The following is a 24,639-nucleotide window of genomic DNA, read 5'->3' as shown; positions in this document are numbered from 1 at the left end:
ATTTCTGATCAGCCTTCGGACCCGACTTCTCAGTCGGCAATCAAGCGGGCCAAGGAGCCTCCTAAGTCCTTTGCCCAGGATCAAATCATATCTAAACGGTGGGATCACCCTGATAGGAGGTTTAATAAAAAATCCTCCTCTTCATTTGCTTATCCCTTTCCATCGGAACTGGTTAAGCTCTGGTCAGTACCCCCCCCCCCCCCGTTGTGGATCCGCCAGTATCTAGGCTGGCTAAACACATGGTTATGTCTGTGTCAGACACCGCGTCTCTCAAGGACTCGTCCGACCACGCAGTTGATGCTGCGGTAAAATCTATTTTCCAGTCTTCGGGCTCCTCTCTGCGCCCCCTGTTTGCCTTGACATGGGTGGCAAGAGCTATGAGTGTGTGGAGTAGGAACTTGCGCAAGTTGCTTCGCTCTTGCAATATTCCTTCAGAGGCTCTTGACATCCTTGATTTGTTCTCTCTAGCCCCTAATTATTTTCTTCACGGCTCCCTAGATGCAGCTAGTTTGTCAGCCCTAACGGCAGCCAACGCTGTTTTTGCCCGCAGAGTCCTGTGGCTAAAGATATGGAACGCAGACCGTGCCTTCCAGGGTCTTCGTCTGTTTGGAGAATCCCTGGACAAGCTTATATCTGAGACGACTGGTGGTAAAAGTACCATTCTACCACAAAAGCGGCCTGTATCCAAAAATTTTAAAAAGTCTTCTTGGCGCAGGCAGTCCTTTCGGCCCGCCCCCCAAAAACAATCACAGGGGTCGTCGCAACGCTCAGATCGGGGATCCGGTCCCTCAAGGGACTCTTCCAGGCGTTCCCACTCCAGGCAATCTAAACCCAAGGGACCTCGCCCCCGAAGGCCCCTTCAGCATGACGCCGGGTACCCCTCAGAGCCGACTCCTGTTGGAGGGCGGCTTCTGCTTTTTCGGGATATCTGGCTAGACCATACTCAAGATGCTTGGGTTCAAGAAATCGTCACCTCAGGTTACAAGATTGATTTCCATTCCCTACCGGCCAACAGGTTTCTCTGTTCTCTGCTTCCAAAGTCCACAACGCAAAGACAGGCCTTATGCTAGGCCATAGCCTCTGTGCAAAAAGCAAACATTATCATTCCAGTGCCCCTGGAACAGCGCCGCAAAGGTTTCTATTCAAACCTTTGTCGTCCCCAAAAAAGATGGCTCTGTCCGTCCTATCCTGGACCTCCAAAAGGCTAACAGGTCCGTACGGATTCGGACCTTCCGAATGGAATCATTGCGAGCCGTACTAGCTGCTATGGAACCGGGAGAATTCCTAGCTTCCATAGACATTTCAAGATGCTTATTTACACATTCCCATATGTGTATCGCATCAACGGTTCCTTCGTTTTGCCGTAGGACACAGTCCTTTCCAATTCAGGGCCCTTCCCTTTGGACTGGCTACTGCGCCTCGGGTCTTCACAAAGGTCATGGCAGCCGTCATGTCCATTTTACAGAGGCGTCCTGGTCGTTTCTTATTTGGACGACCTACTTATCAAAGGGAGCTCTCTTCAAGTTTGCACAGAAAGCGTGCAAATTTGCCCAGGTAAACTCCTGTATATTCTATATTCTCTGCTGAGTGGAGAGGTAAACTCCTGTATATTCTATATTCTCTGCTGAGAGGAGAGGTAAACTCCTGTATATTCTATATTATCTGCTGAGCAGAGATAAGTTTACCTCTATGCTCGGCAGATACAGTGCCTTGCGAAAGTATTCGGCCCCTTGAATTTTCCCATCTTTCAGGCTTCAAACCTACAGATAAACATGTTAATGTTCTGGTGAAGAATTAACAACAAGTGGACACAATTGTGAAGTTGAAGGAAATTTATTGCTTATTTTGAACTTTTATAAAAAAAATAAATAACTGTCAATTCTTGAAGAAAACCTGTTGGAGTCTGCAAAAAAACATGAGACTGGGACGGAGATTTGTCTTCCAACAAGACAATGATCCCAAACCTAAAGCAAAATCTACAATGGAATGGTTCACAAATAAACGTATCCAGGTGTTAGAATGGCCAAGTCACAGTCCAGACCTGAACCCAATCGAGAATCTGTGGAAAGAGCTGAAAACTGCTGTTCACAAACGCCTCCATCCAACCTCACTCAGCTCCACCTGTTTACAAAGGAGGAATGGGCCTGAATTTCAGCCTCTCCATGTGCAAAACTGATAGACACACCCCCCAAGAGACTTGTGCTGGAATCGCAGCAAAAGGGGGCGCTACAAAGTATTAACTTACAGGGGATGAATAATATTGCACGCCTCAATTTTCAGTTATTTATTGTTTAAAAAAGTTTAAAATAAGCAATAAATATCGTTCATGTTCACAATTGTGTCCACTTGTTGTTGATTCTTCACCAGAACATTAACATTTTATCTTTTGTTTGAATCCTGAAATGTGGGAAAAGGTTGACAAATTCAAGGGGCCGAATACTTTTGCAAGGCACTGTACAGACAGTTCACGACTTCCTCACTTCTGAATTATATAGAACTGTTAAGTTGTGAATGTAAGATGTTAAAAAGAAATCTAATCCTTTCCTCATGGCTCACCTGTCTGGCCTTCCTTTTAGCTTGCGGTCTGCAGTAGGGTTGTCTCCACTGCCATACATCATATTTGGAGCCAACTTCCAGCTGCGTTAAGGCTTCAGAGGTCACATCGTATTGTAACATTATGATGTCAAGACTTGTGTTGCGATCTTGTGATGGACCGTAACCTCTGAAGCATGGATGTACACTACCGTTCAAAACTTTGTGGTCACCAGGCAATTGTGTCTTTTCCATGAATATCCTACTTGTATTTACCAGATAAACTGCACAATGAATAGAGAATATCGTCCAGACAGTGACGAGGTCAGAAATAATGATTGTTACATGAAATAATAATGGTCTCTTCACACTTTGCTTTCGGCACAGAATGCTCCTTTGCACAATTCCTGCTTTGCAGAGCTTTGGCATTCTAGGTGTTAATTTGTGGAGGTAATCTGGAGATATTTCGCCCCATGTCCCCCCCCTCCACACAAGTTGGATTGGCTTGATGGGCAGTTTTTGGCACCATACGGTCAAGCTGCTCCCACAACTGGGCTGCCACTCCATTACAGATAGATACTAGCTTCTGGCTTCTCCCTTAAATAGTTCATGCATAATTTGGAGGGGTGCTTTGGGTCATTGTCCTGTTGTAGGATGAAATTGGCTCCAATCAAGTGCTGTCCACAGGGTATGGCGTTGTAAAATGGAGTGATAGCCTTCCTTATTCAAAATACATTTTACCTTGTACAAATCTCCCACTTTACCAGCACAAAGCAATATCACACCATCACATTACCTCCACCATGCTTGACAGAGGGCGTCAGGCAGTCTTCCAGCATCTTTCCAGTAGTTCTAAGTCTCACAAATGTTCTTCTGTGTGATCCAAACACCTCAAACTTCGATTCGTCTGTCCATAACACTTTTCCAATTTTCCTCTGTCCAATGTCTGTGTTCTTTTGCCCATATTAATCTTTTCCTTTTTATTAGCCAGTCTCAGATATGGCTTTTTCTTTGCCACTCTGTCCTGAAGGCCGGCATCCTGGAGTTGCCTCTTCACTGTAGATGGTGACACTGGCGTTTTGCGGGTACTATGTAATGAAGCTGCCAGTTGAGGACCTGTGAGGCGTGGATTTCTCACACTAGAGACTCTTGTCTTGTCTTGTTGTGCAGCGCGGCCTCCCACTTCTTTCTACTCTGGTTACAGCCTGTTTGTGCTCTCTGAAGGGAGTAGTACATACCGCTGTAGGAAATCTTTAGTTTCTTGGCAATTTCTTGCATGGAATATCCTTAATTTCTAAAAACAAGAATAGACTGTCGAGTTTCACATGAAAGTTCTTTTTCTGGCCATTTTGAGAGTTTAATGGAAGCAACAAATGTAATGCTCCAGATTCTCAACTAGCTCAAAGGAAGTTTTTATAGCTTCTCTAATTAGCAAAACTGTTTTCAGCTGTGCTAACATACTTGCACAAGGGTTTTCAAGGGATTTCTAAACATCCATTAGTCTTCTAACACAGCAAACACAATATACCATTAGAACACTGGAGTGGTGGTTGTTGGAAATGGGCCTCTGTACACCTATGTAGATATTGCATTACAAACCAGACGTTTGCAGCTGAATAGTCATTTACCACATAAGCATGTATGGAGGGAATTTCTGTGCAACTTAATGTTAGCTTCAATGAAAAAAAAAATGCTTTTCTTTCAAAAATAAGGAAATATCTAAGTGTCCCTAAACTTTTGAACTGTAGTGTAGCTACAGGTACTGAAATACGATGGGCAGCCATAACTGTATGAGCAGCATTGGTGAGATAATCCACTTACTAGAAAGCAGATAGTGCCGCCCTTCTCCATAGATTTTCATGTGATGTGATTAGCTGACCCCTCAGTGAGCGGCTAGTCTGAGAGCAAGATGGGTTTCGGCTGTTCTTCAGAAACATACGGAGGAGAGAAAAATGTCTCCTAACTTAAGAACTGAACGGATTTCTGTGATAAGAAGCGTCACACAGATTTGCATTTTCACCTGTATCTGATTTCCTTTATGTAAAGACTTAAAAGTGAGTTAATTCTCTCCCGGTATTTTTTAGATTTCATTGTACCCATTTTAATGTTTATTAATGTCTTCTTGTAGGTTTTGTCTCCAGAAGTGACCCTGCTATTCCTGATATGTCCTCAGTAGTCTCTATCCACCAGTTCACAATCTGTGTCTGACTGGAGACTATAGGGATCCGTTCTCTAAAGGTCTCTCTCCATACACAGGATTACATGATAGTGAAGAAGACCTCAGATGACTCCCACCATTATGAGACTCCTATCATTCATCCCCATGAGGAGAAGTGGATTCTGGGAAATGACTGGAGTCAGAACGCCACCACACAGCTGCCCCTTCACACCCCAATACATGAGAAGAAGATCCTAGAGATCGCCAACAAGATCACCGAGCTGCTGACTGGAGAGGTGACTGCTGGGAGACTGTGTACACTGGAGGATTGTGGGGGTGAGAGGAGACTGCTGGGAGATTATACAGTGTACACTGGAGGATTCTGGGTGATGTGAGGTGACTGCTGGGAGACTGTGTACACTGGAGGATTCTGGGGGTGGTGAGAGGAGACTGCTGGGAGATTATACAGTGTACACCGGAGGATTCTGGGTGATGAGAGGTGACTGCTGGGAGATTATACAGTGTACACTGGAGGATTCTGGGGGTGATGAGAGGTGACTGCTGGGAGACTGTGTACACTGGAGGATTCTGGGGGTGGTGAGAGGAGACTGCTGGGAGACTGTGTACACTGGAGGATTCTGGGGGTGGTGAGAGGAGACTGCTGGGAGATTATACAGTGTACACTGGAGGATTCTGGGGGTGATGAGAGGTGACTGCTGGGAGACTGTGTACACTGGAGGATTCTGGGGGTGGTGAGAGGAGACTGCTGGGAGATTATACAGTGTACACTGGAGGATTCTGGGGGTGGTGAGAGGAGACTGCTGGGAGATTATACAGTGTACACCGGAGGATTCTGGGTGATGAGAGGTGACTGCTGGGAGATTATACAGTGTACACTGGAGGATTCTGGGGGATGAGAGGAGACTGCTGGGAGATTATACAGTGTGCACCAGAGGATTCTGGGTGATGTGAGGTGACTGCTGGGAGACTGTGTACACTGGAGGATTCTGGGGGTGATGAGAGGAGACTGCTGGGAGATTATACAGTGTACACCGGAGGATTCTGGGTGATGAGAGGTGACTGCTGGGAGATTATACAGTGTACACCGGAGGATTCTGGGGGATGAGAGGAGACTGCTGGGAGACTGTGTACACTGGAGGATTCTGGGTGATGAGAGGTGACTGCTGGGAGATTATACAGTGTACACTGGAGGATTCTGGGTGATGAGAGGAGACTGCTGGGAGATTATACAGTGTACACCGGAGGATTGTGGGGGTGAGAGGAGACTGCTGGGAGATTATACAGTGTACACTGGAGGATTCTGGGGGTGGTGAGAGGTGACTGCTGGGAGACTGTGTACACTGGAGGATTCTGGGGGTGGTGAGAGGAGACTGCTGGGAGATTATACAGTGTACACCGGAGGATTCTGGGTGATGAGAGGTGACTGCTGGGGGATTATACAGTGTACACTGGAGGATTCTGGGTGATGAGAGGAGACTGCTGGGGGATTATACCGTGTACACTGGAGGATTCTGGGGGATGAGAGGAGACTGCTGGGAGATTATACAGTGTACACTGGAGGATTCTGGGTGATGTGAGGTGACTGCTGGGAGACTGTGTACACTGGAGGATTCTGGGGGTGGTGAGAGGAGACTGCTGGGAGATTATACAGTGTACACCGGAGGATTCTGGGGGATGAGAGGAGACTGCTGGGAGACTGTGTACACTGGAGGATTCTGGGGGTGGTGAGAGGAGACTGCTGGGAGATTATACAGTGTACACCGGAGGATTCTGGGTGATGAGAGGTGACTGCTGGGAGATTATACAGTGTACACTGGAGGATTCTGGGGGATGAGAGGAGACTGCTGGGAGATTATACAGTGTACACTGGAGGATTCTGGGTGATGAGGAGAGGAGACTGCTGGGAGATTATACAGTGTACACTGGAGGATTCTGGGTGATGTGAGGTGACTGCTGGGAGACTGTGTACACTGGAGGATTCTGGGGGATGAGAGGAGACTGCTGGGAGATTATACAGTGTACACCGGAGGATTGTGGGGGTGAGAGGAGACTGCTGGGAGATTATACAGTGTACACTGGAGGATTCTGGGGGTGGTGAGAGGTGACTGCTGGGAGACTGTGTACACTGGAGGATTCTGGGGGTGGTGAGAGGAGACTGCTGGGAGATTATACAGTGTACACTGGAGGATTCTGGGTGATGAGGAGAGGAGACTGCTGGGAGATTATACAGTGTACACTGGAGGATTCTGGGTGATGTGAGGTGACTGCTGGGAGACTGTGTACACCGGAGGATTCTGGGTGATGAGAGGTGACTGCTGGGAGATTATACAGTGTACACTGGAGGATTCTGGGTGATGAGAGGAGACTGCTGGGGGATTATACCGTGTACACTGGAGGATTCTGGGGGATGAGAGGAGACTGCTGGGGGATTATACCGTGTACACTGGAGGATTCTGGGGGATGAGAGGAGACTGCTGGGAGATTATACAGTGTACACTGGAGGATTCTGGGTGATGTGAGGTGACTGCTGGGAGACTGTGTACACTGGAGGATTCTGGGGGTGATGAGAGGAGACTGCTGGGAGACTGTGTACACTGGAGGATTGTGGGTGATGTGAGGTGACTGCTGGGAGATTATACAGTGTACACTGGAGGATTCTGGGTGATGTGAGGTGACTGCTGGGAGACTGTGTACACTGGAGGATTCTGGGGGTGATGAGAGGAGACTGCTGGGAGACTGTGTACACTGGAGGATTGTGGGTGATGTGAGGTGACTGCTGGGAGATTATACAGTGTACACTGGAGGATTCTGGGGGTGAGAGGAGACTGCTGGGAGACTGTGTACACTGGAGGATTCTGGGGGTGAGAGGAGACTGCTGGGAGATTATACAGTGTACACTGGAGGATTCTGGGGGTGATGAGAGGAGACTGCTGGGAGATTATACAGTGTACACTGGAGGATTCTGGGGGTGATGAGAGGAGACTGCTGGGAGATTATACAGTGTACACTGGAGGATTCTGGGTGATGTGAGGTGACTGCTGGGAGACTGTGTACACTGGAGGATTGTGGGTGATGAGAGGAGACTGCTGAGAGATTATGCAGTGTACACTGGAGGATTCTGGGGGATGAGAGGAGACTGCTGGGAGATTATACAGTGTACACTGGAGGATTCTGGGTGATGTTTCTCTTTGGTTGTCAGGTTTCTCTCCGGTGTCAGGATGTCGCTGTGTATTTTTCCTTGGAGGAGTGGGACTATATAGAAGAACACCGGGATCTGTACTTGGACGTGGTGATGGAGGAGCACCGGGCAGGCACCGCACCAGGTAAGACTGAGGGGATGGCAGAAATCTTCATTATAATTTGTAATTTACTCTTTCCTCATCAAAGAAAAATAAGTTTTCACTTCTCCTTATTGATACAGGCAAAATATATATTTGTACCAGATTAGCCAGTAGAGATAAAAAAAATTGTTTAATAGAACTGAGAGTCCTCAGCGGTTGATGCCTTTTAATGGCTAACTGAAAAGATGGTAATAATAGTAAGCTTTCCAGACTCCTCAGGTCTCTTCATCAGGCTCAGTATAACGCACAGTCTGAAGAGTCACATATTTATACACAACAGGACATAGAATGGGGCAGTAAATAAGACAAGTTATGTGAAGCAGAACTATCACTATGGCAAGAGGACAAACTGTTGTGGCCGTAAATATTGCAGCAGTTCATAGATGAGCAGTGTAAGAGTTTTATTGTCCTCTGATTGGGGTCTGGTCCGGGCTGTGATGCCCCCAGATGTTCTGAGGAGCATATTTCTTAACTGATGTAAAAAGGCATAAATCCAGGTGACCCCTTCATTCCTGCTCTGAATGTGTCACCGGTTGTCATCAGTTTGTACTTCCATAGTCTCCTATCTCTCTGGGACTTGAAATTTCCTTTCAATACCAGCAATTTCATGTCCATGATGCTGTGGTCTGGGTTATAGCAATGTTTGGCCACAGGTGGATCTCTCCTTTTTTCTGTAATTGTGGGGTGGTGAGAATTCATCCTTGTCCTGAGCTGTTGTCCTGTCTCCCCTACATACAGACCCCCAGTTGGACATTTGGTACATATAATTAAGTACACCCCATTGGTTGTGGTGCAGCTGAAGGTACCTGGGATCTTGTAGTCCTGATGTGATTTGGGGGATCTTGATCTTGTCCGTTGTCAGTATAAATGGACAGGTCTTATATTTTTTCTGGTTGCAGGGAAGTGTTCCTGTTGTTGTTGGAGAGGACAAGGAGCTTCTGACAATGATGTTTCTTAGGTTTGGGGGCTGCCTAAAACACAAAAGTGGGGGGTCTGGAAAAATAGATTTTAACCCTTAAGAGCTGTTGAACTGATACCGGTGAGTCCAAGAATAGGCACATTCTGCTTCCCAAAATTCACAAAACTGGAAATCCAGGAAGACCCATTATTTCATGTGTAGGCACCCTCACTGAACAAGTCTTTGGATGGGTAGAGGGTATCCTTAAACCCTTGGTAAGGGATTTAACCAGCTACATCCAGGACACTACTGACCTATTGAAAAAACTATGAGCAATAGGTCCTCTTTCAGAGAGAACTGTTATGATCCGGAACCATGGAAGACCACCACAAATCATTGGTAAAAGGTGACAAGAGCATTGGCAACTAATCTGGCCGCCATCCCCTTACTAACCATCAACACTAGAAGTAGCCGAGGGGTGAACTAACATCCTGTGCACCGCGAACCCAGCCGGCGAACTAACTATCCTAAAGGAAGGAAAGATGAATAACTCTCTGCCTCAGAAAATAGACAAGAATAGTTAGCCCCCCACATTCAAAGACTGTGGTGATATAGGAACAACACAATACACAGATAGATGACAGGATTAGCAAAAGGTGAGGCCCTCACTGACTAAAATAGGAAAGGACAGGAAAGGGGCTGATGGTGGCCAAAGAAAAACCCTGCAAAATCCCAAATTCCTGATAGTACAAAAAGGCCCTCAGATCGTACGATCTGAACTCCGTCCTATACCAGGTGCTCTTGTCATACCAATGAACAGAAAACAAGAATCATAACAAATTCAACAAGCCACAAACACATGGACCCAAAGGAGCTATACTCCAAACAGAACTGCAGGGAGTTCCCCAGCCAAGCAACTGAGGGGTAAAATCCCTGCATGCAAATAGACTGAAAACAACCACAGCAAATGACAAACCCAGATAAGAGTAAAAGAACCAAACAATAAATAAAGAGCAAGCACTTATCTGGGGTAGATGTGGTTTGGAGCAGAATGAAGCAGGCTGGAGATACAAAGAACAACTGACATCTGGCGTAGCCTGCTATCAGACCAGGATTTAAATAAGCAGAGAGTTGGCAAAGGAAACGCCCATTGCACAACACACCTGGTCCAAGTCCAAACCATTCCTGGCCAACAGAGGGAGCCTCCCAGCAGCCAAAACATAACTAACATTCACAACAGTACCCCCCCCCCCTTGAGGAGGGGTCACCGAACCCTCACCAACCCAACCAGGTCGCTCGGGATGAGCATGATGGAAGGCGCGAACCAACCTGTCCGCATGAATGTCAGAAGCCACAACCCGAGTTATCCTCCTGCCCATAACCCTTCCATTTCACAAGGTACTGAAGCTGACGCCTACTGCGACGGCAATCCAGAATTTTTTCACCCTCATACTCCAGATCCCCTTGTACCAAAACAGGGTCAGGAGGCGCTGCTGCAGGAACTGTTGGCTCCACATGTTTCTTCAACAAGGACTTATGGAAGACATTGTGAATCTTAAATGACGCAGGCAGAGTCAAACGGAAAGATACAGGGTTGATAATCTTCGAAATCTTATGAGGTCCAATAAATCTGGGCTTAAATTTAGGAGATGGAACTCTCATAGGAATATTTTTAGAGGACAACCACACCATGTCCCCTACTTTAAACTGGGGACCAACAGTCCGACGCCAGTGGGTAAACATTTGGGCAGTGTCTTGGGACTGAAACAATTTATCCACTACCTGCCCCCAAATCTTCTGCATTCTGTTGACCACCGAATCCACCCCTGGACAGTCAGACGCCTCAAGCTGTCCTGAGAGGAACCTAGGGTGATACCCAAAATTGCAGAAAAAGGGGGACACCAATGTGGTAGAGCTAGCTCTATTGTTAAGGGCAAATTCAGCCAAAGGCAAAAACGAAACCCAGTCATCCTGATCCGCAGAAACAAAACACCGTAAATAGATCTCCAGGGTCTGGTTAGCCCTTACAGTCTGACCGTTGGTCTGAGGATGAAACGCCGAGGAGAAAGACAGCTGAACACCCAATTTGAAGCAAAAAATCCTCCAAAACCTGGATACAAACTGCACCCCTCAGTCAGAAACAATGTGTTTTCGGGAATACCATGCAAACGAACAACTTGTTGGAAAACCAAAGGCACCAACTCTGATGAAGACGGCAACTTAGATAGATTCTCCAAGATGGTCCACTTGGTTCCCCTATCACAGATCACCCAAATCAGTCATTTTCTGAGAGACTGGAAGCTCTGAAATAAAATCCATAGAGATGTGCGTCCAAGGTTTCTTAGGTACCGGCAAAGGCAATAATAGCCCACTAGAACGTGAACAACAGGGCTTGGACCTAGAACAAACTCCACACGACTGCACAAAACGACGGACATCCCGGGACAGGGAAGGCCACCAAAAAGAGCGTCTCACAAGATCCCGAGTACCAAAAATGCTAAGATGTCCCGCCAAAACAGAGCAATGAACCTCAGAGACAACTCTGTCTCTCCATTGGTCTGGGACAAACCGTTTCCCTGTAGGACATCTCTCAGGTTTATCCCCCTGAAATTCCGCCAGTGCCAACCACAGATCAGGCGAAATAGCCAAGAAAACTACACCATCATTCAGGATAGTAGACTGTTCGACAACCTCCAAAGAGTCAGCGCAGAAACTCCTGGAAAGGGCATCGGCTTTAACATTCTTGGTGCCCGGCAAAAAAGAGACCACAAAATTAAACCGGGTAAAAAACAAGGCCCACCTGGCCTGCCGAGGATTCAACTTCTTGGCCGATTCCAGATAGATGAGATGCTTGTGGTCCGTAAGCACCACAACTTGATGCCTAGCCCCCTCCAACCAATGCCTCCACTCTTCAAATGCCCACTTCATAGCCAATAATTCCCGGTTCACCACATCATAATTCTGGTCAGAAGGAGCAAACTTCCGAGAGAAAAAGGCAAAGGGCTTAAGTTTACCCGAAGTAGCGTCTCGTTGAGACAGAACAGCTCCTGCTCCGATCTCTGAGGCATCGATCTCAACTTGAAATGGGCGAGACACATCAGGTTGCTGCAGGACTGGGGCAGAAGTGAATCGCCTTTTAAACTCCTGGAAGGCCACAATTGCCTCAGGGGTCCAATGCTCAGCAACAATTGTAGAGAAAAGACCTCGCATCACCCTACTTAGGTGCCAGGACAAAAAAGACGTTAATAGAAAAGAATAACTCCGGCACACTAATTATTTCCAGTGGGTATTTAGAAGTAAATATACGAAAAAATTTATTTCAGTTCCTTTTCATTTATTAGTGCAAAAAATCGTGAAGAAGTGCTGTACAAATTAATGTCCGCCAGGTGACGACGTTTTGGCCTGATAGGCATTCCTCAGGTCGGACAGACTAGATACAATATTTACAATCGTGACTGTGTTGAAGGGCACAGGGGGTATACCACATAAGCGGGAAGTGTCCCAAGCCAACTGATATGCAGATGGGTAGGTGGATGTGAGTCTCTGGATGACTCTATTAAGGAGCACAGGGAGTGTGCTAAATCAGCAGGGAAGTGTCCCAAGCAAGCTGATGTGTACAGGGTAGGCTGATGTAAATCTCTGGATGGCTGTGGCTTCAAGGGATTAACCTTGGAGAGAGGTCCATGGATTATGTTTGGCAGGAAGTCCAGAGATTATCAGGCTAATGCAGGTGCCTGTGGTGCAGTGGTGGAGCCGACCGAGCGTCCTGTACGTCCTGTGAGGTCATGCTCAGCATCAGCTCCCTTCTTTGTCAAATCTGTCAGAGATTTGACAATGGCAGAAAAATTGGCTATAAATTTACGGTAAAAATTAGCAAACGCCAAAAACCGCTGCAGGGATTTAAGAGAAGTCGGTTGCACCCAGTCATAAATAGCCTGAACCTTATCCGGGTCCATTTCGATAGCGGAGGGAGACGAGATGAAGCCCAAAAAAGAAATCCTTTGCACCCCAAAGAGGCATTTTGACCCCTTAACGTACAGTGCATGATCCTTAAGTATCTGAAAAACAGCCCGTACTTGCCCAAAATGAGAGTCCCAATCATCAGAAAAAATCAAGATGTCATCCAAATACACAATCAAAAATTTACCAATAAGGTCCCGAAAAATATCATTCATGAAGGCCTGTAAGACGGAGGGTGCATTAGTGAGCCCAAAAGGCATCACTAGGTACTCAAAATGCCCCTCAGGAGTATTAAAAGCCGTCTTCCATTCATCACCCTCCTTAATACGGATGAGATTATACGCACCCTTGAGATCCAGTTTCGTAAACCATTTGGCGCCCTTCACTCTAGAGAAAAGATCAGACATCAAAGGCAAAGGGTACTGATATTTGACCGTAATTTTATTAAGAAGACGGTAATCAATACAAGGCCTCAACGACCCATCTTTCTTAGCAACAAAGAAGAAGCCAGCACCCAAAGGAGAAGATGAGGGCCAAATGTGCCCCTTCTGCAATGATTCCCTGATGTATGACCGCATGGCACCATGTTCGGGCACAGACAAGTTGAAAATCCGCCCCTTGGGAAATTTACAACCCGGCACCAATTCAATGGCACAGTCACAGTCCCGGTGTGGGGGCAGAGAATCAGATTCCTGGTCATTAAATATATCACGGAAATCAGAAAAGAAGGCCGGAACATCAACTGCCTGAGCAGATGTGGACGACACGGAAAGGTCCTGATGCAAACCTTGACAACCCCAACTAGCTACCGACAAGGATCTTCAGTCAAGAACTGGATTATGGGTCTGCAACCTCGGAAATCCCAGTACCAAGGTATCCTGTAGATTATGCAATACAAAAACTGTACAAGTTTCCTGATGCGCTGGTGCAACTCTCATAGGCACCTGGGTCCAAAATTGGGGTTTATGTTCTGCCAAAGGGGTAGCATCAATGCCCCGTAAAGGAATAGGAGTTTGCAAAGGAACCATGGGGAAACCACAATCCCTAGCAAACCCAAAATCCATCAAATTCAGTGCTGCCCCTGAGTCCACAAAGGCAAGTGCAGAAAAGGAGGACAATGAGCAAATCAATGTGACAGACAAAAGAAACTTTGGTTGCAAAGAACCCACAGTAACAGAAGTAGCCAATCTCCTTTCACGTTTAGGGCAGACAGAGATGTTATGAGAAGCGTCTCCACAATAGAAGCACAGTCTATTCTTCCGTCTGAACCCCTGCCGACAAGCAGTAGAAAGGACCCTATCACACTCCATAGGCTCCAAAGGCTGTTCCATAGGCACAAAACCAGCATGTATCTTCCTGCGCTCACGTAACCGCCTATCAATCTGAGTGGCCAAGGTCATAGAGGCATCAAGACCAGAAAGGACGGGAAATCCTACCATTATACCCTTCCGAAAAAGAGCCGCAAGCGCATCATCATTCCATTTGGTAAGGACCGCCCACTTTCAAAATTTCTGACAAAACGTTTCTGCGGAATCCAAACCCTGAGTTAAGGACAAGGCCTTCTCTGCTTGGTCCACAATATTGGGTTCGTCATATAATAAACCCAAGGCCTGAAAAAAGGAGTCCACATCACAGAGAATCGGATCATAAGACGCTAAAGAGAAGGCCCAGTCCTGAGGGTCACCACGCAGTAAGGAGATGACAATCTTAACCTGCTGTACGGGATTCCCTGAGGACTTAGGGCGCAGGTCAAAAAATAATTTACAATTACTTTTGAAGCTCAATCTCGACCTATCTCCCGAAAAACATTCAGGAACGGGAATCTTAGGCTCTGCAAGGGGAGTCTGTGCAAGAAAAGACTCTATACGACGAACCTTGGCATCAAGATGAGCCACCTGCTCCCCAAATTCATCCATGCTAGACAAAAAATCTTCCACGGAACCCAAAGAAGAAGAAAAACACCAAAAAAACCCAAACTTTTTTTCAGCAGACTTTTTTTTTTTTTTTTTTTTTTTTTTTTTCCTTCCTTCTTAAGAGTACCCTTTAAATTTGTCGGCCGGATGTACTGTTATGATAAGGAACCATGGAAGACCACCACAAATCATTGGTAAAAGGTGACAAGAGCATTGGCAACTAATCTGGCCGCCATCCCCTTACTAACCATCAACACTAGAAGTAGCCGAGGGGTGAACTAACATCCTGTGCACCGCGAACCCAGCTGGCGAACTAACTATCCTAAAGGAAGGAAAGATGAATAACTCTCTGCCTCAGAAAATAGACAAGAATAGCAAGCCCCCCACATTCAAAGACTGTGGTGATATAGGAACAACACAATACACAGATGACAGGATTAGCAAAAGGTGAGGCCCCCACTGACTAAAATAGGAAAGGACAGGAAAGGGGCTGATGGTGGCCAGAGAAAAACCCTGCAAAATCCCAAATTCCTGATAGTACAAAAAAGCCCTCAGATTGCACGATCTGAACTCCGTCCTATACCAGGTGCTCTTGTCATACTAATGAACAGAAAACAAGAATCCTAACAAATTCAACAAGCCACAAGCACATGGACCCAAATGAGCTATACTCCAAACAAAACTGCAGGGAGTTCCCCAGCCAAGCAACTGAGGGGGGAAATCCCTGCATGCAAATAGACTAAAACAACCACAACAAATGACAAACCCAGGTAAGAGTAAAAGAACCAAACAATAAATAAAGAGCAAGCACTTATCTGGGGTAGATGTGGTGTGGAGCAGAATGAAGCAGGCTGGAGATACAAAGAACTGACATCTGGCGTAGCCTGCTATCAGACCAGGATTTAAATAAGCAGAGAGTTGGCAAAGGAAACGCCCATTGCACAACACACCTGGTCTAAGTCCAAACCATTCCTGGCCACCAGAGGGAGCCTCCCAGCAGCCAAAACATAACTAACATTCACAACAGGGAACCATCCTCACCACCATGGATGTGGAATCCTTGTACTCGAATATTCCAAACCAGGATGTATTAAATGCCTGCAAATTTTTCCTGGAAAATACAAGAGTTGATGCAGATTCTGTGATAAAGCTTCCAAAATTCATCCTCCCCCATAATTACTTTGCATTTGACAATAACATATATCTACAGGAGACTGGGACTGCAATGGGAAGCAAAATAGCACCACAATATGCAAATCTTTTCATGGCCAAGCTTGAGAGTGACTTTTTATCCTCTTGTCCTATAAAGCCTCTGGCCTACTACCGTTACATTGACGATATTTTGATCATCTGGACAGGGTCTGAGGAGCAGCTGAAGAAATCTATGAACACTTTAATCAGTTTCATCCCACCATCAACCTAACACTCAACTACTCCTGCACTGAAAGCAACTTTCTGGACACCATCATTAAACTACGGAACAATGAAATAGAGACATCCCTGTACAAGAAGCCAATTGACCGTCCAACATACCTGAAATGGGACAGTTTTCATCCAAAACACACAAACTCTATAGTGTACAGTCAGGCCATCAGGTACAATCTGATATGTTCAAGCACTACAGATAGAGACAATCACCTTGAGGGCCTCAAAGACCTTTTTGAATCAAGGCTACGACCCAAGAACAATTGAAAACCAGATTGCAAGAGCCACCAGAACACCAAGAAACCATCTCCTACATTATAAAACTAAAGAAGAAAACAACCGGGTCCCTCTTGTAATCACCTACAATCCAAATCTGGAGGTGTTAAGAGCAGCTACACGGAAACTACAACCATTACTGCAAAAAGATGCCCGTTTACAATCTATTTTTCCAGACCCCCCACTTCTGTGTTTTAGGCAGCCCCCAAATCTAAGAAGCATCATCGGCAGAAGCTCCCTGTCCTCTCCAACAACAGGAACACTTCCCTGCAACCAGAAAAAATGCAAGACCTGTCCATTTATACTGACAAAGGGCAAGATCAAGATCCCCCAAATCACATCAGGACTAAAAGATCCCAGGTACCTTCAGCTGCACCACAACCAATGGGGTGTACTTAATTATATGTACCAAATGTCCAACTGGGGGTCTGTATGTAGGGGAGACAGGACAACAGCTCAGGACAAGGATGAATTCTCACCACCCCACAATTACAGAAAAAAGGAGAGATCCACCTGTGGCCAAACATTGCTATAACCCAGACCACAGCATCATGGACATGAAATTGCTGGTATTGAAAGGAAATTTCAAGTCCCAGAGAGACAGAAGGGTCTGGGAATACAAACTTATGACGACCGGTGGCACATTCAGAGCAGGAATGAAGGGGTCACCTAGATTTGTCTTTTTTACATCAGTTAAGAAATATGGTCCTCAGAACATCTGGGGGCATCACAGTCCAGACCAGACCCTAATCGGAGGACAATAAAACTTTCACACTACTTATCTATGAACTGCTACAATATTTACTGCTATAACTGTTTGTCCTCTTGCCATAGTGATCTGTTACCAGGGGGACCCGGGGAAGCGTGCCAAGATGGGAAATGGACAGCTTCCGCCGGTCAAGGTCCACTGTGCGTTGTAAGGGACCGCTGCTATGGTGGGTGAAGAGTGAGCGGGTTGCTGCTAGCGATCGTCTGGAATGTCACAGACGATCTATGTACACCGGTCTGCCCTAACCCGTGAGGGTTGTATGGCACGGATCTCACGGCTCGGTGTACCTGTTGCACGGGGAAGCACAGAGGTGCCCACGCACGTGTGCCAGTGGAAGTCACGAGAATATGGCACGAGGGTAGCACAGAGGTGCCCACGCACGTGTGCTTTCAATAACCAGGTGAGGTGACTCCGGTGGAGACTTGAGGAGCTCACCTGGGACAGGAACACGGCCTGTTGAAGGGGATACTGCTGGGGCAGCAAGGCAGGGACACGGCCTGCAAACCAGGTGCTGCCTAAGCAGCAGGGGCCAAGCCCACAAAAGACAGTAATGCCTGAGCAGTGGCGTGGCAGCATGCTGCCAGACATCCAAACATAGGACGGTCGCGCGCCGCCATGATGGCAGGGGGAGCTTTTTTAAGGAGGTGTAGCTCCACCCAAGGGCGGGCGCGAGGCGGAGATGACGGACTTGACCCAGTCAGGGTCCACGACGTCCCAGCCTGGCCAGTCAGGATTCACAACGTCACCAGCCTTGTCATCAAGCCGTGTGACGTCAGTGGGCGAATCAGGACCCACCACGCATTGCACATGCTCACCCTCCTGCCTCTGGGAAATGGAGGCGGGATCCTCGGTCTCACAATGTGCAGAGATAACGGGAGTCTCACTGCTTCGCTGAGTAGCAAACCTCTGCACATTGCGCAACCTCGCAGACCTTCGGGGCCGCTGAGCAGGAGGACCCGCGGCAGGCCAGGAATGGGAGACCGCTTCACTCCTTGTAACAGGAGAACCACTAGGTGTCACCCTTCTGCTGCCTCTCTGAGAAGGTATCTCCTGCACACTGCGCAGTCTGGCAGACCTTCGGCGCTGCTGAGCAGGAGCACTCGTGGCAGGCAAGGAATGGGAGACTGCCTCAGTCCTTGCCTCAGGAGAGCCACGAGGTGTAACAGTGATCGTTCTGCTTCACATAAAATGGAGCAATAAAGAAGATGACAAGTTATGTCCTGTTGTGTATAAATATGTGACTCTTCAGATTTGTGTGTTTATACTGAGACTGATGAAGAGACCTGAGGAGTCTGGAAAGCTTACTATTATTACCATCTTTTCAATTGGCCATTAAAAGGTATCAACCACTGAGGACTCTCAGTTCTTTTAAACACGTTTTTCACTTCTCCTTAGACATCACCATATGAGGCTTTTGCTTTGGGGACGAGGTGCAGTAGTTAATTAATCCTATTATTTTTTTCAACAATATAATATACATAAAAGCAGGGAAACATCGCACTTGTACTGAATTGGGAATAAAATCCGTTCCTCCCGTGTTTCCGTGTCTGTGAAAGCGACATGAAACTTCAATCCTCGGTAGAACTGCAGAGATCAAACTTGGACATTTTTTACTTATAGTAGAATCATTGAATGATAGAATGGTAGAGTTGGAAGGGACCTCAAGGGCCATCGGGTCCAACCCCCTGCGAGTGCAGGCTTTCCTAGTAATTTTAAAAATAATTCTGAACTTTGAGATATTTAAAGGGAACCTGTCATCAGGAATTTGGCTTTCAACCTAAACGTTTCCCCCTCTGCAGCTCGTGGGCTGCATTCTAGGAAGGTTTTTGTACTTTTTGTGCCCCTTTTTAAACCAAAATAAACACTTTATAAACGTGTACCTTTCTGTTTGAAAATCTTGTTAATTTTCCATGGGGGCGGGCCGTGTGGCGTCCGTTGCTGTATCTTACGCCGTCCCCCATGCTCCAAATCATGCCTCATAACGCCGCCCACTGCGCCGAGGTCCCGTGCACGCCGGGACACCTAGTGACGTGGTCGCATGCACGAGAGTATGGGCGGCGCTGTGATTGCATCGCAAGTGCGCGCCCATACTCTCGTGTGCGCGCTCTCCCCCACTGCCTCCAGCGTTCTGCGCCGGCCCGACGTCACCTCCTTCCCATCGTACCCTGCAGCAGGAAATAGATGGGAGGAGCGGAGCACAGGAGAAGCAGAGGATCTGAGCGACGTACAGAGGGGAGAGCGCGCACACGAGAGTATGGGCGCGCACTTGCGATGCAATCACAGCGCCGCCCATACTCTCGTGCCTGCGACCACGTCACTAGGTGTCCTGGCGTGCACGGGACCTCAGGCGCAGTGGGCGGCGTTATGAGGCATGATTTGGAGCATGGGGGACGGCGTAAGCTACAGCAACGGACGCCACACGGCCCGCCCCCATGGAAAATTAACAAGATTTTCAAACAGAAAGGTACACGTTTATAAAGTGTTTATTTTGGTTTAAAAAGGGGCACAAAAAGTACAAAAACCTTCCTAGAATGCAGCCCACGAGCTGCAGAGGGGGAAACGTTTAGGTTGAAAGCCAAATTCCTGATGACAGGTTCCCTTTAAAATGTTGTTTATGTCAGTATTTTAGGTTTGATGCATGGCCAAACCTCATTTTTATCTAACATTTTAGAGAGATGTACAACCTTTTCGTGATTTTTTTGGTCATAGAATTATTGAAGAACTGTAGTACCAACACTAGAGAGGAAAGAGAACGGATTCAAAAGGATCTAGACACAATCAAACAATGGGCTGAGGAGCACAGGATGGGTTTTACCAGGGACAAATGCAAAGTCCTACATCTGGGTAACAGAAATGTAAAAGCATATATAGTATGGGAGGAATAGAACTAGGTGATAGCACTGGAGAAAAGGACTGGAGCATAAAACTAAGCGATTGCATCGGGGAAAAGGACCAGAGCATAAAACTAAGCAATAGCACCGGGGAAAAGGACCAGAGCATAAAACTAAGCAATAGCACTGGCGAAAAGGACTGGACCATAAAACTAAGAAATGGCACCGGGGAGGCAGTGAGGGCAGTCATAGAGTAGACAAGCGACCATGGGAGATGGTGATCTCTCCATGAATGGAAATCTTAATTCGGAAGCTGGAGAAACATACAGCTGGGATAATTTAGGAAAACCTTCACTCGCAGAGGGTTGGACTCGATGGCCCATGAGGTCCCTTCCAACCCTATGAATCTGCGATTCTAAGAGTTTACCCTATAGAATTGTCAATGCCGCATATAAATATGCATTAAACGTAAGGGTATACCTTCCACCAAAACCAAAAAAGGCTAATACATCTTTTTTTTTTTTTTTTTTTTTTTTTTTTAAATTAAATGTTTTTATTGAAATTTTCAGATTACAACCATATAAACGTTGGAGGCAACCCAGCCTCTACCCCCCCCCCCTCCCCAACATACATTGAACAAACAATCTTATGAAATGAAAAGCAAATATCAAATTTGCAGCTCCGTACATTAATAGTCACTTGATCATAAGTAACAGGAATACAGTTAACATTTTACCCAATTAGACTGTGTTATGTTCTCAGTTAAATGTCTTTTGAGGATATATATTACCTTTTCCCATGCTGTTCCCTCCTTACCGTGCTTCTACCAATATTATTGATATATTCTGCAGGAGCTTCTCACCTTTTTTCCCTGGTAACAAATTAAAGTAGGCCCATTCTGAACCTAGTCAGTTCCCTTGAAGCTAACCCTGATCCATCGATCCACTGGGTCCATATTTTTTTTTAATTTGATGACGCCATTTCTTTTCTGGTGTATATATTTTTCTCTACATTTGTCAACCAATTGACTTTATTGACATATTCAGGAATCTTAGGGATGTGATCCGAGATCCAGTACTCAGCGATTAATTTCCTAGCAATATATAACATTCTAGATACTGCCACCTTGCCCTCCTCTTCCAAAGGTAAATCCTCCACGTATCCCAAAATACACACGAAGGGAGTTAAGCTCGTCTCTATCATATATACGCTGTTGACTATTCCTGTCACCTCTCTCCAAAATGGTTCAAGATTGGGACACGACCACATCATATGCAATAGATCAGCCGAGCATATTTTGCATCATGGACAAAAGGGATCAGTTCTAACTCCAATATCAAACAAGAACCTAGGAGTGTGATATACATGGTGAATAACGTACAGGTGAGACAGTCTGTAAGCCTCCCCCAATGATAGAGTAGGAATTCTAATATTTCTGCCCATTGGTTGTCCTCAATAGGTCCTATAACCCATTCCCATTTTTCCTTTGAGTTTACTGGGTAGTTCTGAAGCACTTGGTGTATTATGTCCCAGTATAGGCGAGAGATCACTCCCACTGAGCCTTTAGAGGTTGCAATGCGTTGCATGACTCTGTTCTGTTCCAATTGTCTGCCCGCAAATAGAGCTTTCTGCCTGATAGGCATGTCTCAGTTGCAAATACTTCTAGGACTCTGAATTCTGAATCCCAAACTCTGCCTGCAACTGAGAGAAGCCTCTCAGTTGGCCCTCCTCCGCAATATGTGTGAACCTACTTATCCCTATCAATGCCCAACTCCCAAACCCCTCTAAACGGTGCAAGTTAGGTAGCCATAGAGTTTTTCATATTGAGATGTATTGTGAAATTCCCTGTATGTCTTGTATTTTTTTGAATTTTGTCCCAAAGTTTTTGAATTAGTAATAGGGTAGGGCTACCGTGTGCGGCAGTTCCGAATACACCTGCCTCCAGAACCTCATAGAGACTGGTGGAATGAAAGTACTGTTGTAGAATCATATACTGTGCCCCTCCAGGGTCCTCCCATCCCCGAATGTGCTGGAGCTGAGCTGCCAAGTAGTAAACCCATGGGTTGGAAACTGCCAAACCCCCATTACTTTATCTCTCTGAAGTGTCTTGAGCCGAATGCACGGCATCTGTCCTCCCCAGATCAACTCACAAAAAAATGTGTTTAACTTTATGGAAGAATCTTTGTGGGACCCTTTGTGGAGAGTTATGTAGCTTGTATAACAGTTGGGGTATCCAGATCATTTTGATCAGGTTAGTACGACCAACTGCTGAAAGTGGCAAACTGGACCAAACTTCCCTCTTGTCCTTGAATTTAGACAAGATTGGAGTCAGGTTGAGATTCTCATAGTCCTAAACACGAGTGGTGACCGATATCCCCATACTTGAACTGAGTGACTACCTGTAGGCCCGAGTTTGCATAATTAGATGAGTTTGCGGTTCCATCTACCAGAAGTAACGCGGATTTTTCCCAGTTAATTGTTAGGCCTGAGTATTTCCCAAAGTTTTGTATAACCACCATCGCCCCTGGCAGTGAAGTGGATGCATTGGCCAGAAAGAGCAGTGTGTCATCTGCGTATAGTGCTATTTTTTTCCTCCTGACCTCCCCTTCTGAACCCTGTTATGTCTGAATTAGATCTGACTATCGCTGCCATAGGCTCGACTGCCAGATCAAATAGCTAGGGGGACAGCGGGCACCCCTGACGGGTGCCCCTGCCTAGGTGGAAGGGAGAAGTAAGGCATCCATTAACTTTAATCCTTGCAGTAGGGTTGTTATATAGGAGTCTTACCCAGGAAATAGATTCGGACTGGGGAGGGATTTTATCAAGTACTGCCCAGAGAAACTCCCACTCAATGGAGTCGAAAGCTTTGGCGGCGTCTAGGGAGAAAACTACTCTGTCCCCTGAGTTATCGGCTGGCAATTGTAAATTGAGATGTAACCGTCGTATATTTACTGCCGTTGATCTGGAAGGCATGAACCCCGACTGGTCCGAATGAATTAATGAGAGTATAACCTTAAGTCTGGAAGCTAGTACTTTGGCTATTATCTTAAAGGGAACCAAACATCAGGATTTTAATGTATAAGGTGCAGCCAGTGCAGTACTGGCACTATCAGGCACAGGCTGTACATACCTTTAGGGTGCAGCTCGGGTGTTTAGTCAGTGAAATCCAACTTTATAAAGTTTGAAAATTCATGCACTTTTTGATTGACGTGTGCACCTCTCTCCTAATATCCGGGCGTGTTATGGACGTTTATTCCTGCCCCCTGTTCCGCCCTCTCACTGGCCGTATGTATATTCCTCTCTTCAGAAACATGGCGCCGGAGTTGGTGCCTGCGCATAGCGCTTATCTCCGGCGTCATGTTTTTGAAGCCCGTTGTACTTAGTATTGTGCAGGAGAGGGCGGCGCATGCGCCCTTGTTTCTTCAGATCCCGTTGTGACCGCGGGAGCGCGCGTGGTCACAACAGGACTGCAGAACAGCTGATGAGAGGACGCGATTAGCTGCAGGTCATTATGTTCCTTGTCAAAATGCAATTTAGTACTGTAAAGTTGTTCATAGAATTCAGAAAAAATGGCTAGGATTTGGTCAGGTTGATTAACTATTGTCCCATTTTTGTCCCTTAATGCCCCTACAAATGTGTTCCCCCTTTTTGCTTTAGCAATCACCGCTAATAAGTGACCCGCTTATTCGCCTTCTTCAAAGAATCTCTGTTGTGAAAACAATCTTTTGTTAGTGGCCCGCTCCTTAATGTGAGGGTCGTATGCTTCTCGGGCCTTCCTCCATTCCAGCAGATCCCGTGACTCCCCTGATAATATATACTTCTGTTCTGTCGTCTGGATCTGTTCTTTAAGAAAAATCCCAAATTGTGCAGACTTGGTTTTAGATCTACTGACCCCTTGTGTCAGTGTCCCCCTCAAGCAGGTCTTCATGGCATCCCAAACAATGTTATGCGACGTCTCCCCAGTACAGTTATCTTGAAAATAGTGTTTGAGGGCTAGTTCAACCGGGTCCACATCTATAATCTGTAGCCAGAACGGGTTAAACGACCACAAGCTACGGGTACGATCAAGCCCGGACAAAAGGTTAAGTCGTGTCAGTAAAGGGGGAATGATCTGATAAACCTCTAGGAAGATATTCCGTGTTTTCCACCATTGGCAGTACACCCTCCGAGCCCAGGCCCAGGTCTATTCTGGACAGAGTGTTGTGTGTTTTGGAGTATCACAAGAACCGGTTGATTCCAGGGTTTCTGATTCTCCACAGGTCTGAAATCTCCAATTCAGCCACCATGTCCCCAAATTATGAATTAGGCTAGTGTTCTAAGTGTGTACCCAAATTGTGTTTGTCCCAATATGGGTGTATAATATTGTTGAAATCCACCGTGCACACCACCTGTACATTGGGGGTTTTGCTCATTTATTTCCGCAATTTTGTTCATAACAGAATTATTATATGGAGGGGGAATATAAACTGTTATCAGAAGGAGCTCCTTATTAACTATTTTGCAGTGTATGCATAT

The 24,639-nt window shown here is 46.3% G+C and overlaps 1 protein-coding gene across 5 annotated transcripts in view; it reads left to right on the top strand.

Moving 5' to 3' along the window:
• LOC142303084 (uncharacterized) overlaps positions 1-24,639 on the top strand; it is an 82,425-nt gene that overhangs the window by 14,926 nt on the left and 42,860 nt on the right. For 3 of the 5 annotated variants that reach the window (XM_075344220.1, XM_075344202.1, XM_075344210.1), the window contains 2 exons: positions 4,789-4,986; positions 7,911-8,034. In XM_075344220.1, coding sequence (XP_075200335.1) covers positions 4,789-4,986; positions 7,911-8,034 — 322 coding nt within the window. Of the gene's footprint in view, positions 1-4,660; positions 4,987-7,910; positions 8,035-24,639 lie in introns of all 5 variants that reach the window. The other 2 variants (XM_075344237.1, XM_075344229.1) reach the window with 1 other exon arrangement.

This window comes from Anomaloglossus baeobatrachus, chromosome 1 (genome assembly GCF_048569485.1).
Source record: "Anomaloglossus baeobatrachus isolate aAnoBae1 chromosome 1, aAnoBae1.hap1, whole genome shotgun sequence".
In the NCBI taxonomy this organism is placed as follows: domain Eukaryota; kingdom Metazoa; phylum Chordata; class Amphibia; order Anura; family Aromobatidae; genus Anomaloglossus; species Anomaloglossus baeobatrachus.
Note: the sequence above shows the minus strand (reverse complement) of the source record. Positions and strands in the feature narration are given on the sequence as shown.